Source organism: Lipophrys pholis (genome assembly GCF_963383615.2).
Source record: "Lipophrys pholis genome assembly, chromosome: 12".
Classification (NCBI taxonomy): Eukaryota; Metazoa; Chordata; class Actinopteri; order Blenniiformes; family Blenniidae; genus Lipophrys; species Lipophrys pholis.
In genome coordinates, this window is record NC_137641.1 from 28,579,813 (window position 1) to 28,606,186 (window position 26,374).

The 26,374-nt window shown below is 43.6% G+C and overlaps 1 protein-coding gene across 3 annotated transcripts in view; it reads right to left on the reverse strand.

The window, feature by feature from the left end:
- ntng2b (netrin g2b) overlaps positions 1 to 26,374 on the reverse strand; it is an 81,427-nt gene that overhangs the window by 52,010 nt on the left and 3,043 nt on the right. For all 3 annotated transcript variants that reach the window (XM_080477368.1, XM_080477369.1, XM_080477370.1), the window contains one exon: positions 13,159 to 13,802. In XM_080477368.1, the coding sequence (XP_080333494.1) occupies positions 13,159 to 13,802 (644 nt within the window). The remainder of the gene's footprint in view (positions 1 to 13,158; positions 13,803 to 26,374) is intronic.

A 26,374-nucleotide genomic window follows, 5' to 3' on the forward strand; every position in this document is an offset into this window, starting at 1 on the left:
GCAACAGAAACTCTGGGATGACTTGAGGTTTGGTGGGAGGCTGTTCCTGTTGTGCGGTCCCCTACGGAGTCCTCAACCCCCCCCCCCCCATGGGGGATATGGATCTTTATGTCTGTTATTGTGCATATTAGTATTTAAAAAATAAACAACTTGTTACTATGTACAGTCGGGGAAAGCTTGGTTTTCTCTGTGATGCCATATGCCCACCATATGAACTTCGAAAAAGCACTTTTGAACCTCTGAAGTCACACAGCTAAGCTGTTCCAACACAATATTTCACCCACACATTCGATTTTTCCAACAATTACATGATTTAAAAAAACAAAACAAAACAAAAAAAGTTCCTAAGAGTCACCAAAACTTTCTCGTGCATACCCACTGACACAAACGCACAACACACGACGTCGTGCAACCACACTTTTGTATATCTGTGTTTGTTTAAGTTTAATTCCGGTGAGACCGGTGAGGAGGAGGAGGAGGAGGAGGATGCCCGAGGAAGAGGAGCTGAGCTGGGATCATCCAGAGGACAAGGGTTAATATAATTATCCTGCTAAAACCTTGAGACAGAAAGAACATCATTAGTCATAGCAAGAGGAGAGCTACCTGAGCCGCGGGCCTGGGGAGAGGCGAGGAGAGAGGAACACAGGAGGAGATGCAGTGGGGGGGTGGGGGGTGGGGTGTGTGTGTGTGTGTGTGTGTGTGTGTGTGTGGGGGGGGGGGCAAGACAATTAGCACAAGGACTAAAACTTGAGGGTCTTTGTTGGGGAAAAAAAACCCAAAAGGACAGCGCCTAATAGCAGGAACTGTTTCGCTTATTCCATAATTATGATATTTTGCTTAATAATCTCCCGATAAATGAATTTCTTGTGGTGAAATGGTTCAGAAATTAGATTCATGTCTCGACTAAACAACGTAATGATACTCGGCAAATGCCCGGCATAATTTTGCAACTAATTAAGTGACCTCTGGTATATTATTGAGAATGAAAATGGAAGCCGTAGTCACTGAAGGACTGTGTATTTTCTGTTAATGAAGATAATAAAGCGCAGGCCTTCAGAAATGTACTGTTGAACAGCACGTAAACTCACTGATCAAAATACACCTAACAACTTCAGCAAACCCAGACATGCAAACGGTATTGAACTATAAACATGGAATTTGCAGACGTTATAACATTTGTCCAGCTTGTATAACGAGACTTTCCTGCTATAGCGACATCTGACCGAATGGATTGAAGCGTGTTGCCTAGTAACAAAGTGGTCAATCTTCTTATTTAACATATGAGTACACGGGCTGCCTGATCGACGGGCAGATCAGGTGTCATCCACCAAAGTGTCTTTCATCTGATGGACATACAGAGCGGCCGCTTGGACATCGGTCCTCGTCTAGAGGAGGCTGTCACGCCGTATGACGACGTGAAAGGCTGGAAATCGAGGTCACGTCTTTGATTGTGACTGGAAATCTGAGTTGTTTTTATTGTCATACAGTCGGGAAGGATTTGCAGGTTGTACGACTACACACGTCCTCCACAAGTCATATTTGTTTGTGTACACGCATGGGACGGGATGTTTGGGATTTGTGTGCAGAAATACTGCATGTCGTCATAGCAACCGTCACCTCCGTCACCGTCATACAGAGTGGCAGCTGTTAAAGTCATTCAGTGTTTGGCTTTACATTGTAGGAACATTTCTTAATGGAGTTTGCTTTGCGACGGGACTATTGTGGAACCAGCTGGGTGCAAGCAATGCTTTTTGGATTTACTCTGGTTTCCATGGTAACTATACAGTCGGTGGTTGCTTCTCGTTAAACGTTACAAGAAAAGTGAAGAAATTTGTCAAAGTACCTTTACCTATAAACGGACCCATCATTTATTTATTTTTTTAAATTTAGTTTCATATATATCCTCCAGGCTAAAAGTTTTTTAGCTCTTGGTCCATTATCAAAATATCTTAGTCCAGCTTCCTGCATTAAATGTGAGAGATTGAGTGAAAACTTTGGATTGCTGATGTAGTAAACATACAGAAATATTAGGAACTGTGAAGTTCCATTCTTTCAAAGAGTCTGCATTCCCACGGATCAAATTATTTAACTTGAAGTCCAACATAAATATTATCATCAGACAATATGGTCGTTTTACCAGCCCTCCTGTTAAGATACTGTGGAATACACTTGGACAAACACCTCCAGGTCAAGTGCAGCCACATGGAACAAATCATACACAGATGCAAAACTATACATTATGATGTGGTTTAGTAGCATATAGGATAGTGTGTATATATATATATATATATATATATATATATGAGACAGAGCACACACATCACAGCATATACTGAACATAATGCAGCTGCCCTGGCTACCAGCAGACCAGCCTGACCAGCCACAATGTCTGATATTATTAATTTAAGTGGCTGTAGTGCATTTAGGAAGCAGCAGGGCAGACTACATGTTTGCAGGATGGGTGGGGGTGGGGTGGGGGGGTGGGGGGGGGGGGGGGTACAATAATCAGTGGCCTTCTGGGAAAAAGGTAAACTGCAATCAACATTTGCGGCACATTGTTAGCAGGGTGGGTATGAGCTGATAAAAAGACATGAGGGAAAAGGTAGTTGAAAGGAGATTCAAGTAAAAAAAGATAAATAAAAAAATCATGACCTCTTTTGGTGAATTCCTTGAGTATGTTGTGCTCAAGTTTGTTTTTCTGTGGCAGTGAAGACACAATTAAAAGAAACTCTGCAGATCTTTTCTGGCACGATACCTTTTTGTCCTCGTTTGTTGTTTAATGGCTGGCAAATAACATTTCACCGGAGTATAAGCTTTTATTGGTATGTTGGGAAGTAAAACTGATGCTTTTCCCGCAGTGAGCATTTTAAACTTTGAATCCTGCATTGTTTCGGCGTATCCAAGTCAACAGATTTGTAATAAAATGCAGTCAAATTCTTTATATCCCGGCGGGTTGAGGCTCTCCATGACCAGAATGCTCACATCTTGACTTAGAAAATCTTCAGACCATGGCAGTGTTTTGAACCCACAACCTATCATGTTGCTGCATGAATGTTCGAATTGTGTCAGAATTGACTGACGGTACCTGCAGGTACCAGACGTTGTACTGGATATTACTCTCCTCCAACAGCCAGAAGATACCAGGCTATGCTTGTTGCCTTTTCAGTGTGGAATTTGCATTTCCTCGAGTTTAATAAAGCAGAATAGAAGATATCACCTATGCTCACATGCTCATTTGTCATTTAAATATAACCTCTATATATATATATATATATATATATATATATATATATATATATATATGGATACAAATCTCAAAGGGAACTTTTTTTTTTTACTCAAACACAATCCCACCATCATCATTTAGTCTTAAAATCCTCACAGAAATATTGAATACAGTGATTGTATTACTCTCTACAATACAGTTTGAAATAATCTTAGTTTATTTTTGAGATCTGATAAAAAACACTGCTTATCTGATGAAGCTACACTGACATCACAGACAGATGTGATCTGACCTGATTAGTTTTAAACGGCAGTATCCTATAAACTCATCTAATATCCCCATACCTTTAAAGTATTCTTATTTCCGGTTTTCATTGCAGCTTGAAATAAGCGGCTGATCTCATTCTCCTTCAATCTAAAGTGAGAAGTTGTCACGGCTTTCGTCGGAAGTCTCGTCGGTTTGCACGCTCAGTTCAGGATCACAATTAAAAATAGTAGCAGAGTGTGCGTGATGAGAGAGAAAAGGTTCCAGCTGCTCCTTTTAAAGCGGCGTCACGTGACCTGCATGTTTGATCAGCACAAGTTTTATGCCTGATTAACTTCCTGACACAACCCGTCAGCGGTGGGACTCGAACCTTCCGCCTTCCTGTGGCTTCACTAACCTCGAGGGCAATCGCCGCCCCTCTGAGGAAGACAGAAAACCGATGACGAGCATTAGGAACTGACGAGTACGAGTCGGCTATCTGCAGTTTAGCGGCGTGAGCTTGCAGTTTCTTCTTGACCTTGAACACAGCGGCTGACCAAACAGTATCCCGTTACAACCTTTGACTCTGCTGGTCAACATCAGCAGATAAAGTTGAATGTGAAGCAGATGTGTTGAATCTCACGGCAGCACCGACGGATCGGACCTCGAGTTGAAATGTCAAATACCATGAAATAATCAACAATAATGTGGCTAACGTTGTGGGAGTTGTACTTGCTGATCATTAATTAGGCTCCGTAATTTGTGATTACAAGTTATCACTTCCTAACAAAACTCCAGGCGCCGCCGCCGCCGCCCGCTGTCTCGTTTCAGCCCGATTGAAAAGTCGGAGCTTCTCATCTGTCCGTGTCCACGACGGGACGGTGCGGCGGCGCAGGGGTGAACGTCTCTCGACTTCAAACGCCGACTGATCGCAGTGTGAGCCGGTACACTTCTCATTTTAACACGGAGGGGCTTGTTTTCAATCGGTCGGGGTCCAGTTGATGAGCTGTTTATCGACGCCCGTCAACACGCGAGTAATGATGGAGACGGTCCCACAGTAAAGGCGCCGTTTTTTTTTTTGTTTTGTTTTTTTTTGAACACACCACGACTGTAATAATGCAATGCTAATTAATGTGGCTGACTGAGAACAAACCATCCTTCCAAGGACACCCTCCCTCCGCCTCATGTTCTCCCACTTACAATTCCCAGCATGCCTTTCAGCTTTAAAGCACGCTTGCGGTATCAAGAGATTCCCCTCTCACCAGATGCCGGGTAAGGCACGGCGCAGCCGCTGCTACGGAGAATTCTTTATTGTATTTGTGAATTTAAAAGGATATTTATGGAATGAATAAGAGGTGGTGGTGGGGGGTGAGAAGAAAAGGAAAATCTATCGAAGAGGGCGGGGATGGAAAAAAAAATATTCATCTGTGAAACAAAAGACGAGGAATGAAAGAAAAACAGGCAAAACCGCTGACTATAACTTCCTTCCTTTCTGAGGGGAAATAAACTGTGATTATCAAATCGGTTACAACCATCGTGTCATAAATCATCGCATATGAGAGGGACAATGACACATTCCTCATTGCGGTCCCTCGGCTTTCTGCATGCCTTTCTTTCCAGGGGAGTGCTCATGAATGATTTAAAAAGTGATCTGTTTCCGCGAGGCTTGCCTGCCTCGAACAAAGATAACTCTGAGGGGAGGAGTCTGGAACTGGATGTGGGAGGCGCCACACGCCAAGGTTTCCAGTCTTTGGCGTAAACACACAAGCCACTGCCTCTATGTTCCCTTTATCGCACATCAAGCATGAATCTAATATTTCATTCATGGGGGGTAGCAGCGTTCAAGTACAAAGCGGTTTTCCCCATCAAAAAGAATAGACGCGGAAGTTTTGAACCGTGGATGGAAGATGGGGGGGGGGGGCTATGATATTCTGCTCGGTGGTGGCCGTGTAAACTGGAGAATTATATTTACAGAGCTTCGCAACTCACATCATTCATCACAAAATCACACACCCCGGCTAGTCCCATGAAACTAGGAGTTAATCCATCATCTGCCTCCCTTTTTTTACTCCCGCTCCCCCTGATCCAGGCTTATACCTTCCATCCCCTCACCTTCATCCGGCAAAGGACACAAAGGAAAACTTAGGTATAATTCAAAAATGGTGTGACAGTCTCCAAAGTCAAAGTCACCCGACGCAGATAATTGAGACACAAAAAGCCGAGGAGGAGAAGCATCTGTTCCTCCTCGTTCTCCCGTGGAGAAGATGGACAAGGCCTCAGGCCACAGAGTTCCTCACGATCTGTCCCGTCGTCCTCATTCAGGTTTCCGCTACGACGATAAACCTTTGTAACTGTTGGATTAACAACTGAGAGCCCTTCAGGGTCTAATTAGCCCTTCCCTCGTGATGCAGTGCAACTGCAAAATTACAGATCAGGGTTACTTGAGGTTCGTCGCTTCCGAGTCTGAATGACAATCTTGTAGTTACAGATCTGATTATATATTTATAGATTGGTTTTCTATAATTAAACTGTTTTGTACACCTTTCTTTTTTAAAAGTATGGTACTTTCCTCTTTCTGATGAACTATTACAGTTCTGTCATTAAGAGAGTCCATGTGGGCATTTCGTTTTTGTTGCATATTTAGAGTGTTTTAATTGCATGTCATTAAATATTAAAGAAGTGGCATTCGCCCAAAACACAAGTCCACAAAGGATTTCTTACCAAAAACGGCATTAATTCAACCAAAGGATGTGGCAGTGGGAAGGTTTTATTCAAGGCACCACAGGAAATGAAACATTTTCCATAAAGTGCGACTGGAGTAGCAGATGAATGCTTTTGAAGGCTTATCAGACACTGTACAATGACTTCTTTTAATGATTTCACAACCCCTCAGATTCATCAAACAATCCCCAGGTGGGAAATCACCGGTCGGGTTCAGTCACAGTGACAGGAATTCGTCGTGTTCTGTTTTACTTTAGAGGATAAGCAGCTTTGCTTTGCACTTATATTACTGAAATATATCTTTTTCCCCCACATTTATAATTTTCTTTGAGGATATCACTCTTAGCGATTATTGTTGATTAATGGTAACTAAGTAATAACCTTAAATCTATAGTTTAAACTTTATCAGGGTGAGTTTGTAAAAACATGAAGGATTTTTTTGATACTTCACTGAATTTTGCACCAGAAGGTTTCATTAAAGGGATCATATTATTCAGCTTTTCAACACTTTCACGTGGTCTCAAAACGTATTCAAAGTTTCTAGCTTCTTGATTTTCCTCATTTGAATATTGGATCGTAGGAGCTACATTCAGAATCTGCTGTGTCTGTGTGAGCTGGACTTGCTCCGCCCACACATGCTCATCTTGGGAAGAGGAGGAAGTACTTCCTCTCGTGGTGCCATGTTCCAGAGCAGAGCTGCCTAATTGTGGGAGGAGTCAAAGGGAGAGTCTACATTGACTGGGATTTGCGTAACCACCGATGACACTATATAGGGTTTGATTTCTGATTGGCTGGTTGGAGCAACACACTTTTTAAAAACTGAAACAAGCCAGGGAGAGAGAGGCCAGACTGTCTTCACTTCTGGGGCGTCATTCCAGGTATGGAGACGATGAGTACTGTTGGAGAACCTTTAGAAAGTGAATTTTGCATAATATGACATCTTTAAAATTGGCTTTATATTGAGATTTTAGTCATTTATAGTACAAATTGTTTGGCTGATCTCACATATCAAGTGAATTAAATTTGATGCAGATCATATTCAGTAATTGTCTTGAGTGTGAGCAACCGGAAAAGATGCGATAAAACTAGCCAAGTCTACCGTGCAAGTTGCAATGACTTGTTGTGAAGACCACTCTGAAAGGGACGAGCAAAAAAGACAATCTGGCAAGAAGCCCACAATTCATCTCTCTTAACACTTTACCCTGACTGAGTGCAGGTCTTATCTGAGCTGATGTTTTGTGTATGAGCTGGATCGGCCAGCTGCCAGGCCATCATCGGGCCAACTTAAAGAGACACAAACGCATTTACGGACAATTTGGTGTCACCCATGAACCTCAATAAGTGAGGCAGTGCATCTTTGAGTGTGTTTTTAAAGCAGGAAAACATTTTGTTTTAGATATTAATGACTAAAGTTGCAGTCTGCAGAACAAATATACTGCCATTTGATGGAGAATTACAAAGGACTTCTGCTGTCTTCACATCGCCACAAACACGAAAAAAGTAATGGAAAAAAACTGCTTTGACTTTAGCTCGGCTCTCTGCAACATGTTAATGAAGACCAAGAAAGTTTTTTTTTTGGGTTTTTTTTCCTGCGCCAGGCTGTTGCAGTCTGTGCAGAGACGAGGAGCTTAAAGCTCTCAGCACATTAGCTCTGTCAGCAGGGGGCCAGGATGGCACCGAGAAAGACACACACACATACACACAACGGATAAATGAGTCAAGCAGGCATGAAGCAACATGACCATGTATAAACACTCTGAATATCATTAGCATTCATGTGGCTCCGTTCCTTGCCAGGTCAGCTCTTAACTAATTTTCACTACTGGAAAATAATGAATTGTTGGAAAGAGACGAGGCTTTTAGACAAGACTGGGCTTCACCTGCTGTAGTCAGGAGTCTGAGCTCAGAGAATTGATCCACTGCATTGCTTTATATCGTTAGATGCAGTAGTTTTAGTGGTGATATTAATACTCTTTCTGCGTTTTCAAGATGGGATATTTGTTAGTTAGGGTTAGTAACACATAGTGACGCATTTGATTTGATTCGATTCCACGATGCGTCATGGCGCATTGTGGAATGGAATCAAATCGAAATCGTTGGCGAGATAATCGTAATCGAATGGTGGGACCCAGTGTAAACGCATGATTCAAGAAAGCCGAAAAAATCATGCATTTTCCTTTCCAGCACATGTGGGAAATTAATAAAAAAAATTAAATAAAAGTGAATAAACGTGAACGAGTTTAATAATAGAAGTAATAAATATGATAATCACAAAAGATATGACATCAGTTAGGTTTTTTTTTTTTTTTTAAATACATATCTTAATGCTACTTGAAATTCCAAGTACATTTCATGAAAATGTCACTTTTGCCTCAAACTGCATATTGGGATGGTTAACTTTCACCCCTATTGAAAGATGATCAGTGTTGTAAAGTTGTACATGTGCTGAATTCTTTCTTTTTCATTCCTCTGACTGACATAAAGGAGTAGGAGACTTCCAGACTACTTGGCTTCACTTAAATGTCATCTCTCCCTATCAGCCAATCAAATCAAATTGAGGAGTCAAGCAGGCAGAGGAGAACCTGATGCTGCAGCGATTATGAGCGAGGAGAGAAAAAACGATGCAGACTCCGTCTATCTCCCGCTCTACCGTCCCGCTCCATCTCTTTCCCTCCGTCTTGGCCCTAATCCACTTAGTTGGCTCTTCCTGAGCTTATAGCCTTTCCTTTATTCCATTATAAAGACCCACTGTACGACCTGCTGCTTATTTCATTAAAAAGGCCCAATCCATGACCCCACGTCTAATCCATAATGCAGACTACAGGCTAGCCGTGGCCCGCTATGGTCCACGGCACGGTCCAGCAGCGCGGCTGACAGATGGGACAGAGGGAACAGGGATTGAAAGATGGAGATCCAATGAATAGGGGGAATTTGAGAGCTGTGCTTATGAGTGAAGCTTCCCGGTGAATACGATTTCACTGATGTAAATGATGATAGAGTTGAGGCTTTGCTACTCTATCTTTGATGGTTGGAGATGGCTTTCACGTGGCCCATCAGTGATATGGAAATAGGCACATCTAAGGGTTGGATATAGCCGGTAAAGTGAACATAAAGCCCAGGGCTTTCAGAACCCCCAAACACCTTGGCTTAGAGTTTATGTAGTAGTCAGTACTTCAGCTCATTATAGTTAACCTTGGGAGAACTTTGCAACACAAAATGAGCAATGCCGATAATATCCTATCAGCTATATCCATTTTGACTTTGCCCCGCACTCCTTCTGTTTGACCTTCTCTCCCCTCCATGCATACTTCAGAAACAGTCACCCTGCTTCTGGTTTGGATGCCCTCTACCCGAGATGCCCTCTCACAGCTTGCTCCAAGATTCGGTTTGCTGAGTGTTTTCAACACGTCCACAAATCTAAATTTGCAGCCTCCCTCCCATCAAACACAGCTTGCCTGCGTTTGCACTTAATGCCTTATCGGGTTACGTATTTATTGATAAAGCAGCACTATTTAGCTCTGAGTACCTGACTTCCCGCATACCTGCGCCAGCTTTTTCGAGCCCGGCCAGTGACAGCGCAGCGTCAGATAAAAGAGACGCATCACACAGAGGTAACATCTTCCAATGGTGGAGCTTGTTTTGCCGTCTCTGTCCAGGCCATTAAAGCAGTTAACTAATAATAATTACTTTCAGCTGGGTTCAGTCGGAGAGTAACAGCTAGAGGCCCAGGGATACACAATACGGTCAGGAAGTGACTACAAGCCTCTCTCCATCGATAACACCAGCATATCTCATTACTGTGGCGACCCGCGGTACACTGCCACTCGGTCTTGATCATATAAAACCCATTTCGGTGCGCTGTCCCTGCCAGGGCACCAGCGGAGAGGAATATTCATTATTCAAATTTTAAGCATTGGAAATCCCAATATGTTACTAAGGCCAGATGAGATGAGATGAAATAGCTTAGCCTTTTGTCCAGGGAACATTGACTAATCGTCTCGCTCCCCAAAATCAATTTCCCAGCCGTAAGCATCAGACACTCCTGATTGTACTGTACTGTTGAGGACCCCCCACCACTATCACCTAATACTCCTCCTGGCTGCCCAGAATAACTTATTGATTAGTGATTATGTTACGGGAGGTGTGGGTGGCCAGGACGGAAGACGGACTAGCCTCAGTCATCTCCACGGGGCTAAATTTGGGTCCTCTGTTATCAGATCCATCACATACTGACACTTTCACCAGCTGCCACCAGGCCACCTCTCTGGATGGGGAGACAAATTAGCAGAGGTTTCTGCAAGTGTACTGGTACAAATGAAGAGGAATCGAGTTTACACGTTCGGGGTTGTTTCAAGCAAAGCGGCACGGCGGGGATTTCAAGCTGGGCGATACATTTTAAGATGTCGTATACTTGTGGGTTATTTATTTTTTTAAAAAAGGCCGTATTTTCTGAAATAAGTATGGTTGACTATTAAATTTGCTGGGTTCGGTGGAGGGTCTGACGTGACGATGGACTGTTTCACCTCCAGGGTATTGGGCTGATCTTTCCCTCACTCTGATTCTGTGCTGAGCCTGAAAAGTGGCTGTGATCAATACCTGCAGGCCCTTTCCACAATGCCGGAGGGCTGTTTGTGTGTTTGTGTTTCTGTGTGTGTGTGTGTGTGTGTGTGTGTGTGTGTTTGTGTATACGTGTGTGTGTTTGCTGTGTCAGCATCCACTCAGGACTTCATCACACACCACCACAACCCCCCCCGCCATACCTTGACTCCACATCGGTCAACGCCCTGCTCAAACAGTCGCTCATTCTCACTTTCCCTTTCTTTCTACACTTATACACCCACAAATTCATGCCTCCTTCCTCGCATTCTGTGCCATCCCACCAAGGATGTTAAATACCATTCAAATGTCAGCCGGCGGTATTGATTGGAATAATAATTCTGAAAGGTAGGAAAGATGGCTTGTTGATGCTAAGCAGGTGCGTGACGGCCGGCGCATCGTTCACTGTCAGAAAGTTGCCATGTAAGGGTTCCCGGCTCACCCGGCAGAGTGCGGGTGGTGGTTTACGTTAGACCGCCGAGGCCGCGTGTTTCTGTCATTAATCATTGTCCTCACAGGCCGGTGACAGGAAGATCAGAATTCAAAGCTGAGAGAGAGAGAAGAGGTCATTTTAAATGCCCTCAGATCACAGTGGCTGTGCTGGATTGTGTCAAAGCAGAGGGTACGTGCATCTCTACTGGCATTCTGGAAATCTGGAAATAATAGGTCTAAAATAAGGATGTTTGGGTTCCTTTTCCCTATAAAGACTCTCTCGGAAGCAGATCTCATACTAAAACCTCGATCTGTATTGACTTTTATTTCGTTTTTTTGGTTTCTCTGGTTAAATGACCAATGTCACTGGGAGGAGAAACGGTGTAAAAGCCACCCTGAGACGTTTGTCTCTTGGTTGATGAGCTATTTCCAATCCTCGGACTGCACTCTGCCAAAGATTCAGAAATTAATCTGTTTCTCTAGTTCGACGGAATGGCCACTCGCCTCTGGAGAGACGATCAAACTGCAGCTCGAGAAACTCAGAAAGTCCCAATGAAATGCTTCGTGCTTCAAGACGCTATCCAGAGCTCATTAACCTCACAGTTTTGGATCAGGACCTCCATCAGTTGTATGAATTCTGGGGAGGTTTTTTTTCCCTGCTTGTGTCATTTGCCGGAATAATATTAAACTGTAATCAACATTTCATTAATCTGTTGCTTGTAGCATTGACTATCTTAATTACATTCATTTTCTCAGCAGCTTAGACAATCACACATCTATTATGAGTCATAGTTTTTTTTTGTTTTTTTTTAAGGCACGACTATTAATTGAAATGGATTTGATGAGTTTTATTCATGTGGTTGAGCTCCAACCACAAACACGAAGACCTGAAAATAATATAACTTTGCTGCTTCGCCAATTTTTTCCCGTCCAAATCTTTAATAACACCGAAATACTGTTCAACTCAAGGTCAACTGAACTGAAGTACTCTAAAACCTTTTATTTGCTTTCATTAGTTCATATCAATGCAAATGTTTTTGATTCATGAGATGATTGTCAAGCCATATGATTTCTGTTTCAGCAAACATTAATGGTAAATCCTTTTAATCTACTACACGCATTACCTATGCGTAATGATTGCTTTTGAAGAAGCTTAAGAATTTACAAACCTATCTAAGTAGAGATGTGCCACTTTGATCGTTGTGAGGGCCACAAAAATGCTATCGTCATTACCAAAGGGGCAACATTTTCCTCTACCAGAACAATATATGAGAATAATGGCAACCAATTCAAATAAATGAACTCTGTAAGTTCGGGTAATTTAATCATTACGCATGCTTCAGATATGTTTTTTTTGCACTCCAGTTTATATCCACATCACAAAGCTCCGCCTGGCTATACTAAGTTATGTTTACGATGACTCTAAGGCCCCATTTTCAAATGAACAACGGTGCTTGGAGCCACTGAAAACATAACTTTTTGAAGATTCTATGACTCCGTCGCTGTGTAAACGGGGGGAAAATGTGTGTGGTTTTTATTACAAAAACAAACAACAGCACCCACTAGTGGCCCAACATGAAAAATTGCTTCGCTTTTACCGTTTCTTCCATTTTCGTTTAAATCAACATTATTTTCAAAATGTTGCCATGTAAATGCCAATACAAAAATGCAAAAACAATGTGTTTTCACTTCAAACGTTGTGTAAACGAGGCCTAAATTAGAATTAGATGTTTGTTTGGTCGGGTCCTGCCTCCTGCCACACACCTTGTCTGGATTAAATGGGAAAAGAAGATTAATTACTACACTTGGATGTGTCCTTAAAAGTGTTACTGGTGTAGATACTGTGCATTTTTCCACTTACAATACATGTTAAGGATGGGAGTGTGTGTCAGGACAACACAAAGGTGTGTGTCTTTCATCAAATCAGCATTAAACCTCACCTGGCAGGTACCTCGATGTTGGAGATGGCATAGAAGTACTTGAGCAGGTTGTCTCTCTGGACGTAGGTGCCTCCGAGGGCGGGCCTGAGCAGCCTCAACCTAAGGTTGGTGAAGGTGAAGAAGTCCCTCAGCCCCTTCATACTTTCCATGCGGGTGTACAGGCTGTCCATGTTCTGTAACCGAAGCCCGGCGAACACGGCAAAGCGCGCCCGGACCTCGAACTTCACATTCTTGTCGTTCTTGGAGCCGACCCAGCGCGAGTACTGCTCGGTGCAGATGACCCGTGTGATGTTGGCGGGCGAGAGGTCGCGCACTCGTTTGGGCGGCATGTTGAAAGCGTCCAGGCAGTCGTCGGCGTAAAACTGGTACGGCTGCCAGGAGCGCCCGTGGTCCATGGACTTATCCAGTACCATGATGGTGGGGCGACCGTACTCGAATGTGATCTGGATGTCGTCTGTGAGCTCGAGAGTCTTGTTCCACGACAGGGAGATGTTGGCCAGCAGGGGCTCCGGGTGCCGTCTCCAGGTCACTGTCTGCCAGTAGGTGATGAGGCCGTGACGCTCTCGGTCCTGCATCAGCTGCGGAGGGTGGGCCAGGTCGGGGTTAGAGGCATCGCACTCGTCGCTGCACAGGTATGGGTTTTCCTGCGAGAGAGATGGAGACGGAACAGTTAGATCACCGCCTCGGTCTGAGAACACAATCTAATATTAGTGACAGCACAGAATGAAAACCATGTTCACCAAACCTGCAGTTCATCAAATTACCACAAAGGAACTGATACTGAACATGAGGTTGATGCAATTTGTTTTTAGCTTTTCAAAACAAACTCAATCGGCGAACCAAATGGCTTGCAGCGGGGTCGTTAGTTGAGATGGTCTAAAAATATTGTTATAATGGAGCTGCAGCCATCAGACTGACAAATATTAGGATAAGAAATTAAAACATCTTGTCGATCTTTCTTTAATGTGCTCATGTGAATCCTATAAATGCACCTCCACTGTCTAAAACTCCGAAACATCCAGATTGGACTTAAAAAAAAAAAGAAGACCCATATGTGTCTAAGGGAAGCGAGCCGCACCAAGGGATCAAAGGGACAGGGAGCTCAAAAGTAAACTTGCCAAACAACACAACAGGAAGTGTGAAGGTCAAGAGGGTCGTGCATCATCTCTGTCTTTGCATAGACAGCAGAGTGCTGCTGCACTTTTAACTCCGGAGAATTGATCCTCCTCTTCTAGTGATGCCAAGACTTTCAAGCCGCTGCCCCTTCACACAACTAAAAGTCAACAGGATTATTCACACTGCTCACAGAGAGCTACAAGCCTCATTCCACCTGCGCTGTGCAACGCCTTTCAGTCTCTCAGATCTCCTGCTTCTCATCTTCATTTCCTACCAGGACAGATTTGTCTTGCATTTAACTCGAAAGTGGAGTTTCAGAAGAAAAGTCGAGGGATTGATGGTTTTCCCAGTGGCATTGTAAGGACATCTGGTTTGAATTTGTTCAAAGTTAACATACTGAAGCTTGAATTACACACTCGGACTAACTGGGAGCTGGTCAGGGTGGATACTGAGCTCAAAAAGCACAAAACCTCTGATGTTTTCAAGAAAAATTGGAGTCTTTGGCCCCCATGTACACGTCAGTGTTTTCAAGTGAAACTAGAAAAACTTTCCTGGGACATCGGTGGTCTGAGGCACTGACTTTTTGGAACTGCTCCCAAGGACGAACCTTTTGAAGACGCTCCGTGAAAAGGGGGATAAAACTTTTCTGACATGCTGCTACTGCGCATGCACATCACACCCTTAATAATAGTTCTTCTGCACATGCTCAGTAGTTTCGTGACAAAAACAAACAGCAGCCACTAGTGGCCCAACGTGAAAACTACATCCCTTTCTGGTGAGTGCACCGTGAATACAAATGAGTATTTATTAGGTTAAGGATTAAATTACATTTATAATGCTTTTCTGCTAGGACTCACTGTTTATGTTTGGAAAAGAAAATTAGTTCAAGGTTTTATAAGAAAATGTGAAAATGAGATGTGTGTACGTGTGCACACCTAAAAAAGGGCTGGAAATGACCCGAAAACTTCCTTTTTAGTTTACATTTACTCAATTATATTCCAGAACCTGGATCTGTATTTTCTACTTCTATGAAAATTTGTTTTAAAATAAATATCTGCACTTTTACCTCCATGCATTGTAATGAAAATCACTTCAAAAACACCAAGTTTTTTTTTTGTTTTTTTTTAAAGTTAACACACTCGCCTAATTGAAAACGTCCATAGGCTGTTATACTCAATATGTGTTTTGGTATTTTCTCTCTCACAGTTATCCACGAGCTGTTAGAGTTTTAGAATCACTTCATTTGAGTCATTATGACTCATAGTTTCGAAGTCTAACAGCTTGATTGAAGCTGAATGTGACTTTACTGATTTCATACAACGTAACTTAAAACTCAGCACTTTTACTTAACATGACATATTCATTCCATACAACTCTGTATATTTGAGTTTGTATACCTACTTTCACCAGCTTACTGGTTTTGTCAGTATATTTTTTTTTTCAAATTTGCAGATGTATTTAAAAGACTGGAATTTCTTTTTTTTTTTGGGGGGGGGAAACTGAATAAAATATGCTTTGCTGGAAACATCTCATTACTTTGTGCTGTAAAAGAAACTTTCTCACCCATCAAGTCGGTACGAACTCATACTGAGACTTATCACAACCATATAAGTTGATCCATCTTCCAGGAAAACCCGACTTCAAACAGTTTCTTCCTCCTCATATTGAGCAGACATTTCAGTAAAGCTGATCCAGCTGACTGTTGTAAGCCAGTTGTCTGACATCCCCGTCACCACAGAAGGTAAAATATTTACACAAAGAAATCCCTCAGATCCTCAAGTCTTCTCTCCTGGTGCTTAATTTGCAAATTTCCGCTCTTGTGCTGTTTGGATTGTGTCGCACTCAGACGGCTCATCGTGCCCCGAGGATGTACTAATTACACTGATGCAGAAGGTTATTATTTTCTCCGGGATGTAGTCGCAGTCAGAATCAAAGGGGTCACTTTATGTCTTAGTTATGTACATATTTACTTTATCATTAACTTTCTCCTTAATGTACACATTTAGAGTATTCACTTCTCAAAAAATATAACTTTCACTGTACAGGTTACAGATTTCCAGCTCATGTCTGTGAAGTTCCCTCTCATCTGTTTTCAACCTCTCCTCCTTGTTTTTTAACATTTATAGTAACTGATTAAATTTTATTGCTGATGTTATCCTCGTCCTTTCTGTTTATTGGAAATCCAATAGCGCTCCTGAAGTTTACTGCAATATGCTTAACAAGCTCTTGATGGAACAGATGGTATAAATATCCCTGATTTTGCTTTCTTTTCGCTCCCGCCTGCACCTCCTCTCGTCCTCTCCCTCTCCTTCCCCTTTCTTCTTTGTTTTTGCGCCTCACTTTTCGTGTGAGCGCCGCTTCCTGATTGTAGTTTCGAGGAATGTCACCCTCTCATCTTGAAACACTGATGAGTTAATGGTAATTATGTTGACAACGACAACAGAACGAAGACACGCAGACATTTAAATAGACGGAACAAAGAGTGAAAGAGGGGCTGGAGTCGGAGGAGATTTGAATTCAAGCTGTATTAATATTTGGCCTCAAGCAAGGCACTGAAGCCATTTAACTTGACCTACATGTTAATTTGAAATAATTACATTTAAATTAACTATCACTTGATCAGTTTTGCAGTTTGAGCACAAACAACCAAATATATCAATTTATTTACTTAACAATTTCCTTATTTATACTTTTAACGCCACAAAAGACAATATTTGAAATGGTGACCTCTCTGCAAAAGTAATTGGTTTGATGATTGAGTAAGTTGCATTCATGAATAAAACCTGTTTCTAGAATATTATATGCAAGAGGTGGAAGGTTTAATATATCTACATATGAATTTATTTATTTTTAAATTTTTTTATCTGAGTGAATCCATTATTACGTGAAACCAATTTGTATTCTCGGGAAATCGTGCTAATTATATAAACAAATAATAAACAAAATCAGTGCCTTAAATATACCCCAGAATGGAACTTAAAGAAGTTGTGGCGATATGATAAACCAGGAGATATTTTAGTTCAGGAGCCACACACAGCCAAAATTTAATCTCAACTGGGCCAGACTGGTAAAATAAGCGCCATAATAACCTTTAAATTTAAACTTTAAAGATTTTCTTTGTGGTGTCGCAGAGTATACGTGATGAAAATGTCTATATTTTCTCAAAACTAAACAATCGCGACAGAAAATTACTAACATGAGGCCAATTTTAAAGATGCCTTCTGGTACAAAATACAGTGAAATGTCCATTAACCTTCTATAGCTGGTGCATTATGCATGTTTTAACAAACTCATCCTCCTTGAGACTAATGCTGGGCGGGCAAACTTTCATTTATCTCATGTCGTATTTGTAAAATAGTAATTTTTTTGCCATGCTGTGCTCAAATCAAGATGTTGTTTTTTTTAAGAATTTCCTCGATACTGGGGTCACACTGAGAACATGAACCACACTAATGGAGGGAACACTAATTTGCAGCGATGTAATGCTGAGAGTGCCTCAAGTTTGGTGCAGGAAACTTGATTGCCGTTGACTTTTCACACAAAATCTGTTTTTCTTTCTTTCTCTGCTATCAAACGCGGACCCCCTGCGGGCGTTAAAGTGCGGCCGCACAGAGTTTGTAGTTTCATCCTCGAAAGGGAAGATGGCGACTGAAGCCTCTGAGCAAGCCTGACAGATTTGTGCATGAGATGCAAATTCTCCCGCAGATATATGAACATTTGTAACACGCTGAGCATACAGATGGAGATTATGTTGCAGGATCGGCTGAAGAAGTTACAGCGGTTGTTGTTTTCGGGAGTCTTCATTTCCCCGCAACGCTTGAATCCTGGAGCAGCTGATTGGTCGATACTCCAAAGATTTTAGGCGGAGTGTCACATAAAACAGCAGATTCCTTCCTTATGATGTAAGCACTAACGTGAAAGCAATACTGCGCGGTATCGATGCACTGTGCAAGCTCGGATCGTGTTCTCTTTGCAGACGTTCACTTTTTTTTTCCACACCCAGCCGGCCGCGGAGCCGCATCTGCTCCGTCTGTTGAGTAAAACTCATTGGACTGTGCCGCGGGAGAGTGAGCAGTCACTCAAACCCCACTCTGCCCGTCTGATAACAAAAGGCAAAAGTTACAATCCTGCGAGGCCGAGATTATAAATCATCTGATTTATGGTGACAACGCGGAGTGGGGGTGGGGGTGGGGCACTCCAAACATAAGCAAACGCTGAGCTGGTGCTGAGGGAAGCTGTACGGCGGGCGGAGACACACCGCGCCGGATCCTAATGCACGGGAAGATGCGGCAGTGATACGACGGTATCTTCACACTGGGAGCTGCAGATAATCTCTTTCTCCTCTCGCTGGGCCAACATATCAGCATTGTTCTCGATCTGATAACCCAATTATCTCTCGCACACTGACGCAGATAGAGATCAATGTCGGGCCGAGAGCAGTTGGGGATAATAATCTACAATGAACACAAACAACTGCAACCAGAAAAGGTAATTAGGCTCATGAGGAAGGGTAATGGCGAGCGCCGGAGAGAGGGTAGCCGCCCCGCGGGTGGCCCAGCTGCTTCCGCGCCCTGACTTGGTGCGTTCCGCCGACCTGAGCCCAGACGCACGGAAAGTAAGATTAGTCTGCTGTTGTTGTGGGGATGACCTTTGACCTACAAATCCTATTGAAAATGATCTCACTGTCACACTGTCCCAGATATAGCACCGACTCCATGTAGGTTAGTTCCTGAAGCGCGCCTGTCACAGCGCCCCGTTTTCTCCGGGAGAAAGACACAGACGTCTGCCGTGTGGCTTTGTGTGCGAGCGAAATACACAAACTCAACGATCAAAACGTCGCTTTGGTCTCTCCGTGTCACTTTTCTTTTTTTTGGGGGGGGGGGGGGGCGGATTTCGAGTGTGGCGTAGGAACACGTTGCCGTCCAGTGGCCTGCCCTGACCTCGCAGAGCCCTTTAGGATTAGCTACACTAGAGGTGATATGTACAGTAATACAGGCCAGAAGATTTTTATCCCCCACGAGAGACTTAACGCGAGGTTATGCTTAAGCCCTTTGTGTGCCCTGTCCTCCTTATCCCTACGCTGCCTCCTGCTACTACTCCCTCCCTGCCCACTACGCCTATGCCAGGACACACACACACATCCACAAACACCCGCAAACACACTCCCTCTCACAAACATACACACACAGATCCTGTCCAAATGCTGCGGCAGGTGGCCCGCACTGCTAAGCCCCTCCAGCAATTATCCTTGCTGGGATCCTATCTCCACAACACCAGCCGCCATGATGCCCCTTGCGAATGAACGACTTCCTTGTTTTCACTTGCGAGGATAACAATCGGATCCTAAACTGTCATTGGTAAACTTCTCAAGTGTGCGCGCCAAAGCGCTTCGCCGTGGAGCTACATCCTCACGGCAGCTCAGACTGAGAGAGTATGACTAAAAAAATAAATAAATGAAAAAAAATGAGCCGGCTCTTTGACCTCCTGAATCATCGTCTTGCGCAAACATCGGCTCGGAAGTGAGTTATTGCGGAACACAGCGGGGCTAACAAAACATTACAGAGATGCATGGACACGGCAGTAAAGCATGGAGGAGGGACTGCTCTGCATGTCCTTCCTGCTCCCTGCCTTCGCTTCATGACCATTTCTGTCCAGCCTCCAAACATTTTCTATCATCTCTTCACCCCTCCCTCCCCTCTTCATTCCAACCTCCGCTTATAGAAGTTTCTATGTTATATTGCCAGCAAGGGGAATAACGGTAGGGACACGCACACACACACAGAACACAATTTATTTTGTTTTGGAGAAACATCAAATGAAATGACCCTCCCATTAAAAAGGCCACAGAGGGGGAAGAGAAAGAGATATTGCTTTTTCACTTATAACGTTAATCTTTTATTTCGTTGGAGGGTTTTCCATCATACCGGAGGTTCTCGTTACCTTGAGTGAAGATCGTGCATGTCTGAGCGTGCGTGCGCCCTCAAAAGGTGTGTGTGTGTGTGTGACTTAGCCACATGTATAGAAGTACGAGACATAAACTGGCCTTTTTTTTTTCTTTAATCACCTGGAAAAGTGATTATAATGCTTGCTGTAAAATGTCTTGCTGGGTACCGAACAGCAGTTGGCAAGTGTAAATGTGTCTGAGGTGTGTGTGTTTGTGTGGGCGGGTGTTGTGTGTGTGTGTGTGTGTGTGTGCGCGCGTGTGTGTGTGTGTGCGTGTGTGCGTGCGTGCGTGCGTGCGTGCGTGCGTGCGTGCGTGCGTGCGTGCGTGCGTGCGTGCAAGGAAAAAAGTAAATGTTTACTGTAGGCATGTGTGATTGTGCTGGAGGAGGAGAGAAGGACAGAGGAGACGCCATGCTGCTCCGAAAGCAGCGGCAACTCTTGTCCTGCTCAAATCACCACAGTCAGACCAGGACGAGTTCTATTAGGAAGTCAAGCAAGAATTCAGGCGATCCTGACAGGCGGATAACCAATACTGAAAGGAGGAAAGGAAAATCAGCAGGAGTTACTGCAGAGCTGCTGCAAACTCTCACACATTTGACTGTAAGCATGCTCTCACCCCCCCCCCCCCCCCCCCCCCCCCCCCCCCCCCCCCCCCCCACACACACACACACACACACACACGAGGGAGTTCAGCATTAAGCTGATAACTGCTGTTTCACATTAGAAAGATTTTAACATACATACATCATCAACAGTCACTCACACTCACATGGACGCACAGGGAGAACATGCAAACATCTGCATATAAATGCCCCCCAAGCCCTTTGACTCCTCCCACAATCAGGCAGCTCTGCTCTTGCACATGGCACCACGAGAGGAAGTACTTCCTCCTCTTCCCAAGATGGGCATGTGTGGGCGGAGCCAGTCCAGCTCACACAGACACAGCAGATTCTGAATGCAGCTCCTATGATCCAATATTCAAATGGAGGAAAATCAAGGAGAAGCTAGAAACTTAGAATACTGAAGGTTTCTGGACCAACGAGACCATGTGGAAGAGTTGAAACGCTGCATAATATGATGTCTTTAAACAGTGCTGACCACGGCTAGACTGTGTTTTTACAACATTTATTACATTACTTTCACTTGAAACACTCAGTTCCATTATTGAAAATAAATAATATCCTGCACTTGAAACTTCTTTACCATGATGTGCAATACAGCAGTCTGTGTCTCCTGTCTGATCAATTTCCCCCTTGTTTTTCCTCATTAAATTTCTGCTGACCAATCATTTCTTTTCCAGGAGTAGCTCGTGAGGTAAATTCACGGAAATCCTAAAAGGTTTTTCAGACGTCAGATATGAAATCTAACCCGATCACAAGGTAATACGTAGATAAAGACGGAAAATGCCTCAAAGCTTTAAGACACAAAAAAGAAACGTGGATAAATGAAACCGGTGGTGGTGAGTGCATCAACCCTCTTTGTGCAATTCAAAATCGAACAGTGTTCCTGCAAATTGGCGTTGTGCACTGGTCAGACTCGTAAGGGAGACATTCTCAATTTCAAACTGACAGTAGGATTAATTCAGCGGAACTCGTTGCATTTTCTTATTTTAATTCGTGCATTCTTCAACCGTCAGCCACATCCCCCAGAATGACCACTAACAGTCTAGTCAGCTTATCAGTTATTACTACTAATGTCTAATGTAGCCCGGAGCCCTTCGCCTCAAGCAGAGATGCAAAGCAGACTTTAGGGGTCTATCAAGTGTACTCCTTTTCAACTCTCTCTCCCTCAGATTTGTTTAATTTTTCAGATTTACAGTCTTCGGCCCCTGCAGACACGGACCCCAGTGACATCACTTGAGGCAGTTTATCAGATTTCTGCTCTGATCCCTCTTAAGCTACAGGAGGCTTTATGTAATATTTTTAACAAGATCTGTAAACAGACTTCCAAGCCTAAAATCGCCGCGCTTTCCCCCCCGAGGGGCTGTGCTTTGAAATGTTGATGGAAAGTTCTGGCATTTCTCAGCACGCATGTTATCACACTTTTGACCTTTTAGCCACCGCTCCTACTGTACAGATTTATAAAGATTTGGCTGAATGTGCTCCCCTTACTAACGGAATACACTTGTGGTTGTAATATGAGTATTTGAGAGGATTACTTCTGGAGAGGATATAGAAATGGTCAATGTTTTCACTCACTACCTCCTTTAAAGTCAAATAAACTCACAATTAAAATCATCAACACTATTTATTTATTGGATGAGGTGTCTTGGCTTTCTATAGTTTTGATGCTGATATGTTGGGTTTGCTTTTCCATAATCTAAACAATACATATATTATGCAATAATGGTTTACAGACTTGATCTATAATCAGAAAGTTCCCAGTTCAAGTCCTGATTATAAATATGTCATGAATATTAGACTTGCAATCACATTACAGCTACTTATAAAAAAAAACAACTACTGGATTTGCAGTTAGAGAATCAAAGGAGTGATGATGACCAATGTATTCTATTAATAGTTAATCCTGTAAATAAATCCAACCTTTAAAGGGCGAGAATTAAAAGCCTCACTTCAGAAATTATTTTCATTATGAAAACAAACTGCCGACTTTCTTGCTGCAACATTTTGCGGGTCTGGTTTTCACCGGCTTCGCCGGAGGCCCTGTCGTATCCTGTTACTGTATTTTGGAGTATCAAACATTTGCGGGCGTACCGAGGGTTTAATGTTTTACTGTTAACGGGCAATTATAAGGTAATAGATCTCAGGTGAAAGTGATGCCCATGTCGTTAAACATATTGAGTAACAACTTTCCGGCGAGGAGAATGATTTTGGAAATGCCATATAATCTCTTTGATACGGTTTTGGGTTCACGGTGAACACACGGAGCCATTAAGAGTTTACAGTTTGACCCCTCATTATTTCTGAACAGAACATCAGTCCTGGGATCCTGACGGGCGAGACGCGGCGGTTCGCTCAGTTCACCTCGAGCTGTCTAAGCCCCTGTGGCCAATCCCTCTTAGCATCACCTCAGTCGGGGATAAATCTCACTTATAACTATCCTCCCGTTCTGCCAACACATCTAAACACTCTCTGATCACTTCTAGCCGAGTCCTATTGGGGAAGCAAGCCACGCCATTACATCACTCCCCCCCTCCCCCCCACCTCCCTTGTTTGTACGGTGGCTCTCTCTGGCTCTCCCTTCAGCTGTCTGTTCCCTGCTTCCTGTTCCCTTCGTTAATTATGCCCCGCACTGTCAACCCTCCTCACGCTGCGCCCAAATTCACCTCCGAGGGTGTATTATTAGGACACCGGCCACCTGGGCTAACTTTAACCCCCACCGGGGAGGGGCATGGAGGAGGAGGCGCTGCTGGATGCGAGCGGCCCTGACGTCCCCCACTGCTGGGCAGGGCAGGTCATCCGGGTGTGGCGGGGCCACGTTGAGCAGGGAGAGCATGAAGCAATGGCCACAGGCCCAGTCTGGGATGCACTGTTCCTGGCTACCAGCTGCCATCTTCCTCCCCTTCCTGCATGCTCTCCTTCCGCTGCTGCGCAGCTTCTCCCTCTTCTCATGTCTATTTTTAGAGCTGGCAGATTTCTACCTTCTAAAATGGGCAAATGTGTTGTGGAACAGGAAGGTGTGTTGTTTTTTTTTTTTATTTTCATTGTTGTTCTTTTTTTTTTTTTTGTCTGTTTTAGACATACTACCGTGCACTGTTGGCCCCAACTCGTGCACATGTTTCACACACCCCTGCTCGTCCCGGTAACGTCATCGCACACTGCAATAATATCCCGTACACATTCGCGCTTCTCCATTTGCATTCGGCTGCTCTCTGTTCTCGGCCCCAAGAGAGACGGTTGATTGAAGGTTTTGGTTCAACCCCCCTCCTCCCCCCCCAAAAAAAAAATAGAAACCAAAATAACAAACAACATAGCGAGACCTTTTTCATTGCAGCTTTTTTTTTTTTTTTTTTTTTTATGAAATATCGACAGTGTGTGAATTACTGTGGAGCTGTGGTATGATTTCATCTTTCTGCTTAGCTAAGCTGGGATCGTTCTCACCTCTCCCTCATCATTAGCTCTGCAACATACCTCCTCACTCCCATCTCCCGCAACTACACGTTGCTCCTCTATAGTCGCTATCATACAGGAAATGAACTACAAAGGAACTACTGACGCTCCTAACGCAGCGCTAGTGACAGTAGCATCTTTGTCAAAGTGCTGGAAGCCCATCATGTTGAAAGAAGCCAACATGCTGGCCTGTTTGGCCGAGGAGAAAAGATGCAGCATTCCCAGGGAACAGGAGAGATAAATAGAGTCGGGGAAAAAAAAAAAAAAAAAAAGCCATCCCTGTGGAGATGGAGTGAGCGAAAACTACTGTAAACCAATGCAAGCAGGGAAAGCTACAGTATGGCTCCACATCAAAAACCTCCCAAAAGTGAATTTCCCCATAATTTTCAGGAACGGCACTGGAGCAGTCATAGGGTGAGAGAAAGAAGGGGAAAAAAATTATTTAGCATCTTCCGCAGTACGTCTCAAGTCTTATTAAGAATGAGCTGCTCTGCGCATTGGGTGATGCAGTCTCTTTTTTTTTTTCTTTCTTTTTTTTTCCAAAGTGCCCCGACTTTCTCTTGACTTGTGGGATTGCTGAATGAGTGAATGTAAATGTACACCAATTAGATAAGAAACTGGATTTTCTGTAAAGCTGCCAAATCCCAGGGCAAGGCGGAAGAGAGGGCAATAAAAAAGAAAAAGTTGTATACAAGTATCCCTCAAACAATGCCAAGTCAGTGTCCTGAAGAAAGACACAGAAGACATCCAATGACCTTGATTCTCTGTGGAAGTCTGAGCTGGATGGATGTGAAGATGCCCTGTGATTCTTAAACCAACATGTAAAGATTTCCATTGAGCGAAATGTGATTATGAGTGATCGCATGTCGCAAAAGAACATTGAATGATTGCAAAAAGAAAAAAAACCAAACTGTTATCTAGTTGGAGAATTAAACCTACTGGGCTTTCTCATTATAAAGGAATTTGAATCTGACATCCCTCATTTCTTGAGTAAACTTTCATCTCGGTGTCTCCGCTCTCTAAATCCCGCTGCCAGTTCACTAGGGGGCCTAGTTAAATCCCCACTGCCACCGATGACCTGAGAGGAACCAGAACATTCCACTATAAAGACCCCGTCCGACGTGAAAAGTGCTGACTAAGACCAGACTCCTTCCTGTCCCGCCCTGCATCCCTCTCTCTTTCTCTTTCTCTTTCGCTTTCCCTCACTACCTCTCTCTCTCTTTCTGTCTCACCAGCCCCAGCGGCACACTCTGGATTCTTGGGATGGAAGCGACGCTGGCCAACCCTTGTAAGGAAGCCCATTAAGGAGCCCATCAATATTTCATCATCGCTCACTCAGAAACATAGTTATAGAAGTTTCCAGGCCGGGGCCATTAGGGGGCAGACGTCAATACGTTATGGCAGCGAGCATCTCTCTTCACCTCTCTCCCCCTTTCTTCTTCTTGCTGCTGTCCATCACCCCCCCCCCCCCCCCCCCCCCAAACAAAGTCATCGGAGAAGCTTTTCTAAAGGCAGCAGTGGTTTCCGCCACTAAACAAATCATTAACCATTAGGTATCCGAGGACCACAATATCCTTTCCTGCTCCTGCTAAATGACCCCCCCCACACACACACACACACACACTAGTTATTAGTGAGAGAGGCACGGGTGAAGGGTTGTTTGCAAAATCTGTCTTAACGTTGAGAAAAAACCTCAAATCTCTAGTCACTCAGAATATAAACACCTAATTAACAGCATGACATGATTTTATAATGTGATGTAGACAGACCAGCAGTCTGTGGAGAGGCTTTTTCTTTTTTTTATTTTGTGAGATCTTGACTCATTGCTGTTGAGAAGAGTCTGGCACCTTCAATTCTGTCCGTCTCACGTGGTGAGTGGACGCTCGGGTGACAGTGGGCCGATCATCAAGAGGACGAACTTGTCACTCACTCACACGCACACACACACACACACACACACATACTGAGTCAAACCTCACATATCAAAACTTTTTTCACTCAAGAGGCAAGGTCTGGGAAAGCTTAATTGCCATCTTATAATTCTGATTTTATAACCCTTATTTCAAATTATTACATCCACATTAGCT